The following is a 13,681-nucleotide window of genomic DNA, read 5'->3' as shown; positions in this document are numbered from 1 at the left end:
TTACCTGCAAAACAAGTTAGATATGTGCAATATATATGTGTGTGAATATGTGTGTGTACATGTGTGTGTACACAGTGATCCTGATGTATTTTACTGCAGATATATACATATACATATACACACACACACATATATATACTTACATTTGCCATTCTGAGTGGACAGCAAGGGCTGTACAAGCAGCTGGTGGGTATAACTGCATGACACAGGTTGGCTGGAAACCTGCTGCAAATTTGATATCACCTTCTCTCAAAGTCAGAGCTTCATGACCTTTCCACACAAAACTGTCTCTGTCACTCACTATGTTCACTTTAGTTGTCTTCACTTCCTGCTCACGATCTTCCCGTTCCATTTGGAGAATTATTACCTGTCCTGCTGTGCCCGCAATGACTAATGTCTCACTAAGTGGACACATGGACATCTTTTGGATTCCAAGTCTTGGATCATCACTGTAGGGATCAAATGTACCCACCTGAAATATATGTCAGTACATGGTTGTTTTCGTTTTTAAAAAACTGCTTCCATTCATTCAGTGTTCATAAAAGGTAAAACAACAGCATTCATGCCAAATCTTTTTCATTAACTCATTAACGCCGAGAGACAAGTATGTGTGGCAAATTGATTAGTTCTCACAGCAAGAGCCACATATTCGGGGTAATAAAAATCGCCTAAAATTCATACTGTTCCTATCATTTCAAACAATTTAGCAGTAATGATCAAAGATTAGCTTTTCTTACGAGTGAGGTTACTTTCTGTTTTAATCAGAAGAACTATTAATGTGTTTTGATAACAATTGCTTGCAATGTTGGGGGCTTATACAGGCAATGAACACATGTCTGCGAGAAAGGGGATTATGAGATGTTGTTACAGGAGGGAAGTGTTAGTTACTCGTCATTGGGAGTGAATGCTAAGATACTATGTTTGCACATTGAATTAACGGTGACAAGGTTACAAAACCTTCTTCTAAATTAAACAAGAGTCAACAGAAGATGACATATCCCCCCGGTCCCCTCATGTTTGAAAGGACAAATAATCTGAGAGTTACTCATTGTTTTTTTAGACCAACTTTATATCACCATCAGACACTTCAGCAAACAGAAACAATCCTTGAAAGTTCAATCGACTCATTTCATATTGTGACATTGCTCCTAAACCCAGGAAGAGACAACAAGGTAGAATAATATATATTTACAGAATATGAAGCCTGTTTACTTTCACCAGAGACAATATAACTTATTATATGTATATAGTTTCTTTTTTTTTATCAAACGATAACATTTTCTGATAAATTTACATGTACTGATACTTCAACAACATAAAATAAATTATTTGTCATGTGCGATTCAAAATAATTAAGCAAACAAAGTGGTACTGTTGAAAACAAAAATAACTCATCATCCATTTGTATTTGATGTACATTTTGGCATGATATTATGAAGAAATAAAATACACTAAATAATTTGTAACATCTATCCATATATTTTATGGCATACATGCTGTTGTAAAAAGGTGTAAAATTGTCAGTTTTCCACATTACTGAAAGACGTTAATTAAAATTTGCTAATGCATTGACAGATTTGAAGTGTCTTTGCCCTTGTCTATTTGAGAGAGAAAAATAATTGTCATATTATTAATATAATTTGACATATTAAAGTATATGAAAATATTTAAAGTTGTAACCAGTTATGAAACATAAAGCATTGACAAATCTATCATAATTATTCATCAAGAACGTTAATTCATTGCATAAAATTATGAATGTAATTCAACTTGTTCTGAAGTGAGACATATAATTTTCCCAATCATGTAATATGAACGCAATATTTATCAAATCATCTCCGATTTCATGTGAAACTATAACTGAAAATATATTTTTGTTTATAAAACATGTATACTGCAGTTCTTACTACACTACATCGTCATAAAAAGAAAAGCATGAATGCTATTTTGAAACACAAATGCCACGCCTATATCCGCGCACATGTTGTTGAGAATGATGTTTGTACACATTTTCGTGTCGGACCATGTGAAAAAAAGAATAAGCTGAGATCAACATGCATCACAATCATATCTTTGCTGTCTTTATATTCAGTGGACAATAAAGTAATGTGCCTAATATGAACAAAAATTCAAATAAAAGATACTACAAAACTTGCATCTGCAGTGTTGATCGACTACTGTTTCCGGGTCACGGGAGCATACAAGGTCAAACTGGTTCGGCTATGTGCGAATTATATAGTCAAAAATACACTAAGAAAATTCTATGAGCTCTGATTAATCATTTTAAACAGTTATTTGAGCTAAATTTGGGTGTGTCAGACGAAATACTTCCAATTTTTCTGTTCATATTCAATAGCGAATGAATTTCATCAGGCAATCCCTGTCTGTGACATCACATCCGGTGACCTTTGCACTTACTAGAAAACAAGTTAAATTTCACGATCTTAATTTTCGTCTGTCTTTCGTCATACTAAATGGAAAATGATACATGGAACACTTGTAGAATGAGAAATTCTCCCTCTTTCGCCAGGTCTTACACAGAAGAGTTCTGTAATCTTTCGTCTCACCAAGAAAGCTATATTTTATGTAGGAGTTCGACAAAGCGCGCCATGTTTGTTTTTTCGTATGCGTAACATGATTTAACACCGGCTTTTTGTGGGTTTCTGCAAAAATTAATGAACCATAACACTTGAAATTTGCACTCATGAATGCTTATAAATCATGTGTTTTATTCTGCTATTTTCATGACATGACACGTTTAAATAAACGTAATAGTGCCATTTCAGTAAGACCTGTCATGACATCGAAAACATTTTTTGTTTACGACAAACGTTTTCGATTATTTTTTTTCAGAATTATATTTTAATTTGTCGTCGCGCGGATATTTGCCAGTACAAATATACGAAATTAAAGTCAGATACTTATGAAATATCAGTAGTAAGACTATTGAAATTGGTTTGCAATAATTGGACAATTTATACGGTTCCTAATATAAAACGCATCCGGCTGTCAATCGAGTAATTCAGGTAAATTCAGGAAAATTTACTGTATTTATGTTTGTCTTGTAATTAATATCTGTATGTTTGAAATTATCTGGATATTTTTTCATAATAATGTTTATTTTTCTATCTAGTATTAATGAGCTGAAAATATTTTCAGTTGTTCCTTATTCAGTGACGCACTGACTGTTTGAAATCACCCACCCCCTTATTAGTGCCTTATGCTGAAATTAATTCAGCAGGCTAAAGGTTAAAGACAGGTGTGGTTTTATTTGACTTGATGTCATACAGAACAGGTTTGCTTGTTTTTTCTGGATAAGATATTGTTTTGTTTTGCAACCATTCTATCATGTCCCCTTCCTTACTGTTAGATGTTGGGCCCTTTGTATTAGGAACTTGGAACGCCATGATATGGACCATTATCCATGACAATCAGACTTTTGAGGGGGCAGTGCTGGTACCAATTGATTTTGTACCCATTCCAAGAAAACCATCCCGTTCATTTCGGTATGATAGGCTCGGTTATCTTTAGATTTTGCCTTGAAGACTAGGGAGCAGCTAGGTAGGAATCCCCGACTCTTGCAACCAGCATGGAGCACAATCAGTCGCTCTCCCTTGCCAAGTGGTAATTTTCTGACACTCTGAAGAGGAGCTAGTGAACCATTGTGCCTCTGTGGTATGGGAAGCATTTACCCATGTTTCATCCAAACATACAGGCTCGTAACCCTTTGTACGTTTCTTTCGAATTGTGCGCAAGTACTAGTTTCTTAGTTGAACAATATCAGACCTCTAGCACAGTGCACGTCTATTTTCCGAGCCTACTTTTTCGTAACAGAAACCAAATTTGTGAAGCAACTTCCATAACTGATATTTTGAAATGACCAAAGAATGATTTGTCTCCATATCCTTTTCCAGAGTAAGCAGAGAGACAAAGGTATTTTGTTTATATAGAGACTTAATGGAGTTTCAAACCAGCTGTTGAAATGAATTGACTTTCTCACATCGTGTGGGTTTTGAGACGGTCCCCTCAGTTGTGTCCGTGCAGGTTGAATTAGTACAGTTTTTTAAGAGAGTTTTTAACTTTCCTTCCGTCACCCCAACAGCACATGCAGTTCGTAAACGATAGTTAGCCAAAGCATATTGATGCCTACCCCTTTCACCTTCGTTTTTAAAAAAGTTAAATACTTTGCAAATAACTGACTTAGCGTTGTGTGATAACCTCAATTCTTTCAGGTACTGCAATCACGAATGTCTGGTTTGCCAAGCAAATCACACATGTCAATTTCACACGTGCACCTTGCCCACCTGGCTGTTCTACCAGCAAGAGGCCCCCTCGTACAAAATAGCAAAAGGTGACAAGAAAATAATAATTGTTTGTTAAACAACTTTTTTAATCGTGTGTCCCAAATTATGACACACATCATCAGAGTTGGTCTGTCGATTTCATGTGGCTGTGCCAAATTTGGTTTTGTTGCAATTATTAGATATTCTGTTAGTGAGCAATTCATTGGTGTCAATGGAATCAAACGGACTGTAAGTCCTCATTGTTTCCATGGAAACCGGGAAAATAATAAATGCCAGGGGATACAAGAGTGATCAGAAGATGACATATCCCCCCGGCCCCCACATATTTGAAAGCACACTTATTTGACAGTTACTTTGTTTTTATAGACTAAGTTTGAATTGTTTTCATGGAAATCATGGAAAATATAAATGCTATATAACTGTAAACAGGTACCACAAAAGGCACCACTTTGGGGTCTGCCACACATGTTGGTACATAGCAAAAAGAAACCACTTTAGGTTCTGATTGATATATCTACCAAATTTTGCAGAAAAATATTGATTGGTTTTTGAGATCTGCTCTGGAAATGAAGCCCACCCCACCATTAGACTAACACCAAATTGTTCGATGAAAAAAAAATAAAAAAATAAAAATGCCAAAAACCGTAAATAGCAATTTTGGTCTAATAATATTGAACGGTCTCCGAGTTATGCTCCGGAAACAAAATAACCGATGGACGGAGGGACGCACAGATGAGGCATCAACTACATCCTCCCGGCATGTAATGCTCTACAAGAGGATGGACTAACAATTTCGTCAATTTAAGAAGATATAAACCACTAACCTTCCGGAAGGGAGGCCACTCCTCTTCATCAGCACCATTTGAGTTATTTTCTGGCATGTGCGATTCAGCAAAAAGACTGACTGTACTAAGTCTGTACAGTAATCGGAGTGTGACAGATGATGCATCCCAAAATCTCACTGTTCCATCTTCATGTCTGAATAAAAGATTATAGTTGAGCATTTCCATAAAAACTTGTCCATTTCTAAATGGAAAATACTTAGCATTATTAAATGAAAACAAGAGTTATCAGAAGATGACATATCCCCCAAGCCCCCACATATCTGAAAGTATACATCACTTGACAGTTACTTAATGTCTTTTCAGACTAAGTTTGAATTGTTTCCGTGGAAGTCTTGGAAAATATAAATGTCATATATCTGTAAACAACAAAAGGCACAAGTCTTTGAGGGGCATTTAGAAGTGAAATACATAAGAATGAAGATTTTTATGGATATCAAATTCTTTATTATGAGAACCAACGTTTCGGAGTTAATGCTTACTCCTTCTTCAGGTGGATGACATCACATCATCCACCTAATAAAGGAGTAAGCATTAACTCCGAAACGTTGTGTTCTCATAATAAAGAGGTGATATCCATAAAAATCTTCATTCTTAACAAAAGGCGCCACTTCAAGATCTGTCTCATATATCTGCCAAGATCTTTTGGAAGATATCTAATGGTTTTCGAGTTGTGCTCTGTAAACGAAGCCTATCCCTCCATTTTGAGGCTAAGTTAGGATTGTTACGATGGAAACAGGGGAAAAAAAATGCCAAAACATTGTAAATAGCAAAAGGCACCACTTTGTGGTCTGCCTCAAATATGTCACGTTTTGATTTAAGATATTGAATTGTTTTTAAGTTGTGCTCCTGGAAACAAAGCCCATCCCTCCAAATCGTTTCCATGGAAACTGAGAAAATAATAAATCACAAAAACCTGTAAATAGCAAAAGGCACCACTTCAGGTTCTGACTGATATATCTACCAGGTTCTGCAGAGAAATACTGAACGAAGTGTCGACTATATCCCCCTCATTACATGACGGGGGGGTAAAAAGATGTTACTGAAGAGCAATTTCAGCATACATGAGCTCGTGCTAATTGTCCTTTTAAGGAACTATTTTCTTCTGTGACAGCAAACAATTCGAGGGACACAAGCTATAAGGAGACCAAGAACTTTTAGAGAAAATGCAAGGACACACTGTCACATAAGCAAGAATATGTCTGCTTACATATTGCACCCATTCTAACAGATATTGTGTAACTGCTTGGAACGCACACGAGAGGTCCCAAAACCCGAGCACAGCTGCACAAAATTGTTCAGGCTTTATCCATTAATCTGGGGTCTTCAATAGAGAGTGCTTCCTGGCCTGTATTAACACAAATGGTAGTTACAGCATCACTCTTTGGGGAATGCTACTATGCACGAGTTAGATCAATCTAGTTTTGACACTGACAAAAATAAGCACCAAATATTATACAATCATCTTTGAAAACATGCAGTTTACGAAACTGCATAAAGAGCTATTACTATTTTCTAGCATAAGATTAATATTCGATATGAACTGGATGTTTACCCTGTAAGAAGCATGTCCTTTGTGGCTGGGTCTTTAGAGAGACTTTTACCTCCTTTGATAGGCCATTCCTACAAAACAGGAAAATACATAAAACATATGTGAGAATAGAACAGGTTGTATAAGTTAAGGTAAAGGTTGGTATGAAAGCATGAAAACCGCAAGGATTCCCATTCAGCTTCTGACTGGCTACCGGGTGCACAGTGTGGACTCTGCCTGTGACAGACACGACAGACTGCTATCAGAGCCAGAAGTAGAAGCATGACATTTACAAATGGTTTATGCTGCAAAAAAACAAAAGAGAGGTCGGGCAGTGAGATTTATCTATAATGTAACAAGAGTCATCAGAAGATGACATATCCCCCCAGCCCCCACGTTTGAAAGGACAAATCATCTGACGGTTACATATTGTGTTTTTCGACAAATTTTGAATTGTTTCCATGGCATTCATGAAAAATATAATGCCATATGTCTGTAATCAGAAGAAGTCACCATTTCAAGATCTGTCATATACCTGCCAAGATCTTTTGAAAGATATGAAATGGTTTTCGAGTTGTGCTTTGGAAACGAAGCCCATTCCTCAATTTTGAGATCCAAAAACGTTTCCATGGAAACCGACAAAATAATAAATGACAAATACCTAAAGGCACCAATTTGGAGTCTGCCACACATATCTACTAAGTTTTACTGACAGATATTAAGACGTTTTTGAGTTCTGCTCAGGAAACGAAACACTCCTCTCACTCTTGAGACTAAGTCCGAAATGTTTCCAAGGAAACCAAGAAAATAAGAAATAACACAAGAGTCATCAGAAGATGACATATCTCCCTGGCCCCAACATATTTGAAAAGAATTTCATCTGACAGTTACTTGATGTTTTCTCTGAGTAAGTTTTAATAGTTTCCATGCAAGTCATGAAAATCATAGATGCCATATATCTGTCAACAGCAAAAGGCACAACTTCAAGACCTGTCTCAAAAATCTGCCAAGATCTGTTGAAAGATATCAAATGGTTTTCGAGTTGTGCTCTGGAAATGAAGCCTGTCCCTCCTTTTTGAGACTAAGTCAGAATCGTTTCCATGTAAACCCAGAAAGTTATATATCACAAAAACCTGTAAAGAGCAAAAGGCACCACTTTGGAATCTGCCACATGTATCCAAAAACTTTTGCTGACAGATATTACAAAGTTTTTGAGATGTGCTCCGGAAAATAAACACACCTCTCACTTTTGAGACAAAGTCCGAATCGTTTCCATGGAAAATGAGAAAATAATATATCATGAAAACTTGTAAATAGCAAAAGGCACCACTTTGGGTTCTGATTGATATATCTACCAAAGTTTTGCAGAAAAATATAGAATGTTTTTTGAGTTCTGCTCCGGAAAAGAAGCCCATCCCTCCATTAGACTAACACCAAAATGTTCCATATCCCCCGGCCCCCACATGTTTGAAAGGACAAATAATTTGAGCGTTACTCATTGCTTTTTTAGACTAAGTTTGAATTGTTTCCATGGAATTCATGGCAATTATATATGCCATATATCTGTAACCAGCAAACTCACAATTTCAAGATCTGTTACATATATCTGCCAAGATCTTTTGAAAGATATGAAATGGTTTTCAACTTGTGCTCTGGGATTGAAGCCCACCCCTCCATTTTGAGACTAAGTCCGAAACGTTTCCACGGAAACCAAGAAAATAATAAATCACAAAAACCTTTAAAAACCAAAAAGCACCAGCTTGGGGTCTGTCACACATATCTAGAAAGTTTTACTAACAGATATTAAGAAGTTTTTGAGTTCTGCTCTGGAAATGAAACACATTTGCATGGAAACCGAAAAAATAATAAAAAAAAGATGATGTACATAGCTAAAGGCACCACTATAGGTTCTGACTGATACATCTACCAAGAAAAACATTGAATGGTTTTTGAGTTCTGCTCCTGGAAACGAAGACCATCCCTCCATTTTGAGTCTGAAACATTTCCATGGAAACCGAGATATTAAATAATAAATCACAAAAACCTGTAGAGAGCAAAAGGCATCACTTTGGGGTCTGCAACACATATCTGCCAAGTTTTGCAGAAAAATATTGAATTTGAATTGAAATTTATTTGGAATTCCATAACTATCAAAAGGCACCAGTACACCACTAGACCAACCTATGTGTCAAGTTTGGTAAAGAAATATTAAACGGTTTTAGAGCTCTGCCCCAGAAAAGATAAATGTGCACGGATGGATGGGTGGAAATTAGTGAATCGTTTGAGCTCCAAGCTGCAGAATCTGCAAAGATGTGTTTTATGTTGCATGTGATCTTTAACTTTACATATTACAAGACAAAAATGGACTCAGAATATAGCATATAACATTTTGAGACAAAATAATAGGTGAATTGGCATCTAACACAAAAAGAAATAAACATAAAAGAAACAAGAGTCATCAGCAGATGACATATCCCCCCTGCCCCCAGATATTTGAAAGGACAAATCATGGGACAGTTACTTGAAGGTTGAAGCGTTTCCAAGGAAGTCCTGAAAAATATAAATGCCATATATCTGTCAACAGCAAAAGGCACCACTTCAAGATCTGTCTCGTATATCTGCCAAGATCTGTTGAAAGATATGAAATGGTTTTCGAGTTGTGCTCCGGAAATCCCTAGTACATCCCTCCATTTTGAGACTGAAAAGGCACAACCATAGGTTCAGTTTAATATATCTATCAATTTTGGTCAAAAAATATTGAAGAGTTTTTTAGTTTGCTCTGGAAACAAAATGATTACAGACGAGCCGTCAACTATATTCCCCCTGCATTACATGATGGGGAGATAAAAACTACTTACTCTCTGGGAGTACTGTTTGTTTTGTGCATGTCCTGCATCAATGATCTTCTGCCACAGCTGATTTGAAACATTGCTGACATGGTGTGAACAAGTGATAGCTGATGAATGGATGCTTCCCAGGTATGGAAGTTGGATAGTGGGCCAATCACAGGTATCAAGGTCAATAACTACAAGCTCCTCTTCTACCAATGCAACCAATGCATGTGGCTCATCATACTCTATAAATAAAAAGACAAAAATTTAAATTAATTCTACTGAAAGCAATACAAGACATTACAAAGCTTACCAAATTGCAAAGTTAAGATGCACACATACTAATTGGATTTTAACTAAAAAGGTAACCGAAAGCTATTTTCTGGTAGAACACTTCTGAGTGATACCAATGGAGAACGCCATTATTCACAGCAATACCTAAAACAGGTGAAGATCCTGGGTAGATTAGGTCTTCAGCAACCCATGCTTGCCATGAAAGCAACCATACTTGTTATAAGAAGCGATCAACAGAATTGGGTGGTCAGACTTGCTAACTTGGTTGACCCATGTCATATGTTCCTAAATGATCACATGAAAGCTCATGATGTTGATCACTGGATTGTCTGGTCCAGACTCAATTATTTACAGCTTCCCGCCATAGCTGGTTTACTGCAGAGTACTGTGTAAAACTGAACTCACTTGCTCGCTGAAAATAGTATTTTTGTCAACACACCTGGTCTGAGATGTCATCTTGCGGAAATATAAGCCAATAGATTCTGTTTGAGTCAGAAAAAGGCCGATGAATTGCAAATTTTATCATTAAACAAAATTGCCATATAAATAGCACACATGTTTATCATTTACTAATACCCAACAGCTTTCTGATACAGTCCTGCCTTGTTTATCCGAACATCAGATATCTGGAAAACTTGCCTTCCAAACGAAAATTCCTTAAAACGAATTCACAACGTTGTAAAATTACACACCTATTCAGAAATCCCGTTTCCTTAACCGTACAGTCATTTTCACATACAAAACACTAAATCATGAGCATTTTTTGTCTTGTATATCTGGATGGTTGTATATTTTCACACGCGATCACCGACGGCCTCTCGTATCCTGACGTGAAAGAAGTCGGAAGTCTTTGAAGAAGATTAAGTACCTCTGAGGAGCAAGGTGACACTGAGTTAATTTTGAGGCGTGTCAATTTGTGGGTCACTATAATCAATTATTCCGGGTTATCAAGCAAGCCTACACAGCTGCTGACTGCTTTCATCATGTGGATATTATTCAATCAAATGAGGACTCACAAGAAGACATGGCCTTGTCAGAACTTCACGATACTATGCACAAGTTGAAACTGTGACTGTTACTGTCGATGATCATGATGGTCATGTGAATGTCGACAGTGACGAACTGACCGGCGAAAGCGAAAGTCCTCTCGCTTTTCCACAGTGCCAGTGCAAAAAGTTATGACTGATTTCTTTAAGCGAGCATAACTGCACAAACAGGTATGAGACACTGATATTTGTTTATGTGTAATCAATAAAGATTGATGCCTACTATTTTCGTTTCTTTGTACGTTTGGTTGTACATATGGTTAGTGGTTCAATATCAAAAATTTTCTAGACTCCACCCAAAACATTAAGAAAGTATCATCATTGAAAATGGGAAAGTTGTTATCTGTTACGGCGGGATGAATTTGTAGGAATGGATCAGCCACTATCTCGTGCATGGGATTCACATGCCTGATGAAAAGTGAAGTTGAATGGTGATGTGAAACAGTTGATGATTACAGTTCATGATTTTTTCAGTTCTGTTCAGGAAACGAAGCCCATTCCTCTGTTTTGAGACTAAGTCCAAAACCTTTCCATGGAAACCGGGAAAATTTGTAAATAGCAAAAGGCACCACTTTGGGGTCTGCCTCACATATCTGCCAAGATTTGGTGAAAGATATTAAATAGTTTTCGAGTTCTGCTCCAGAAACGAAGCCAATCCCTCCCTTTTGAGACTAAGTACAAAACATTTTCCATGAAAACCGAGAAAATGATCAATCACAAAGACCTGTAAACAGTTTTGCAGAAAAAAATAGAATGTTATTTGAGTTCTGCTCCAGAAACGAAACGACTTTTGGGACTATGTCCATGGAAAACGAGGAAATAATAAATCACAAACAAGAGTCATCAGAAGATGACATATCCCCCCGGCCCCCAGATATTTGAAAGGACAAATCATCTGACAGTTACTTCATGTCTTTTTAGAAACGAAGTCCATCCGTCCATTTTGAGTCCGAATTGTTTTTATGGAATCCAGGAAAAAGAAATACGCCAGAACTTTATAAATAGCAAAAGGCATGACTTTGTAGTCTGCCTCGAATATCTGCAAAGTTTTGCAGAAAAATATTGAACAGTTTTTGAGTTGTGCTCCGGAAACGAAGTCCATCCCTCCATTTTGTGACTAAGTCAGAATCGTAGCCATGGAAACCCAGAAAATTATAAATCACAAAAATCTGTAAATAGCATAAGGCACCAAGTTGGGGTATCCCCTACATATCTGCCAAGTTCAAGTTTTGCAGAAAGATATTTAGAAGTTTTTGAGTTGTGCTTCGGAAACCACCTTTCACTTTTGACAGACAGACAAGGCGACAACTATTTCCCCCCGCATTATATGGGGGGGAAAGAGAAAGAGAGAGGGAGAGAGAGAGGAGGGAGGATAAATAGTAAAGTCTTCATGCTTACCTGTTCTGTCGTCTGTTGCATCACATTGGTCTGCACGACACATAACAATAAAATCCACAACTCTGGAGGTGAAATCAAACACAATGTGGTTTTCTCCTTGCATGACACTGAGAGTATGGCGGTCACCATAACTTGCACGGGGCATGCCACCAGCAAAGATGATGAAAGGGTCCCTGCAACATACATTTGATTAACAAGAGATACTTCATTACAATAACATTACTGAAAGGTTGTCTGAAAATTGACTTTTCTACTCAGAAACTAGTTTAGTAACAGTGAGTGAGTGAGTTCTAGTTTTACGCCGCACTCAGCAATATTCCAGCTATATGGCGGCAGTTTGTAAATAATCAAGTCTGAACCAGACAATCCAGTGATCAACAACATGAGCATCGATCTGCATAATTGGGAACCGATGACATGTGTCAAACAAGTCAGCGAGCCTGACCACCCGATCCCGTTAGTCGCCTCTTATGACAAACATAGTTGCCTTTTGTAGCAAGCTTGGGTTGCTGAAAGCCTATTCTACGCCGGGACCCTCACGGGTACAAAGCCAATAAAAATGCCAAAACTCTGTAAATAGCAAATGCAAACTATAGGTTGAGATTATTATATCTATGAAGTTTGGTGTAAAAATATTGGATGGTTTCTGAGTTATGCTCCAGAAACAAAATGACTACGGACAGACGAGGCGTCGACTATATCCCCCCGCATTACATGCCAGGGGGATAAAAACCTGTAAATAGCAAAAGGCACCACTTCAGGTTCTGACAAGCTGAGTCACCTTTTATGGCAAGTTTAGTAACAAGAAACTATGTTACAGAGAAGTAGAAACATCAGAAAATATCCTTTCAGTCTGGCACAATTAAAAAAATCAAGACTGGCTACTTATAGCCCACTTTTGAGGTCCTCACCACTAGATACCTCCAGTTAAATGAAGAACAGAATAATTATGTACAGTATCATCTCTTTTCCAAACAATCAAAAGGTACCTGTTGACCAGTAGTTCAGTTTCAGAATAACCCTACATTCCTTCTCATGTCCAACTATCATGGAAACTGAAAGGTTTATTAAAAAAATAACATTCTTCATAATCAAAAGTCACTTGAAAAATTACAATGCTTCTCATTAAGACAGACAATTATTATTCAGTAAAGGGGCCTCTGGCCCAAAATACAAACAACAAATTTCACCTCCTTAGCATATTTTTAGTTAATCCTCTTCTCGGCATGATAAAGTGAGTGAGTGAGTTTAGTTTTATGTGCAACAAAGCAATATTCCAGCTATATGGTGGTTTTCTGTAAATAATCGAGTCTGGACCAGACAATCCAGTGACTAACATGAGCATCAATCTGTGCAATTGGGAACCAATGACGTGTCAACGAAGTCAGTGTGCCTGATCCCGTTAGTTGCCTCTTACGACAAGCATAGTCACTTT

At 37.2% G+C, this 13,681-nt stretch overlaps 1 protein-coding gene across 4 annotated transcripts in view; it reads right to left on the bottom strand.

The window, feature by feature from the left end:
- Positions 1–13,681, bottom strand: part of LOC137283497 (lethal(2) giant larvae protein homolog 1-like) — a 120,828-nt gene that overhangs the window by 49,401 nt on the left and 57,746 nt on the right. For all 4 annotated transcript variants that reach the window (XM_067815028.1, XM_067815026.1, XM_067815027.1 and 1 more), the window contains exons 11-15: positions 12,247–12,419; positions 9,536–9,753; positions 6,702–6,769; positions 5,129–5,282; positions 144–472 (exon numbers count right to left, since the gene is read on the bottom strand). In XM_067815028.1, coding sequence (XP_067671129.1) covers positions 144–472; positions 5,129–5,282; positions 6,702–6,769; positions 9,536–9,753; positions 12,247–12,419 — 942 coding nt within the window. The remainder of the gene's footprint in view (positions 1–143; positions 473–5,128; positions 5,283–6,701; positions 6,770–9,535; positions 9,754–12,246; positions 12,420–13,681) is intronic.

The sequence above is a fragment of the Haliotis asinina genome, chromosome 5 (assembly GCF_037392515.1).
Source record: "Haliotis asinina isolate JCU_RB_2024 chromosome 5, JCU_Hal_asi_v2, whole genome shotgun sequence".
NCBI classification, from domain to species: Eukaryota; Metazoa; Mollusca; class Gastropoda; order Lepetellida; family Haliotidae; genus Haliotis; species Haliotis asinina.
This window is presented reverse-complemented; position numbering and strand designations above follow the sequence as displayed.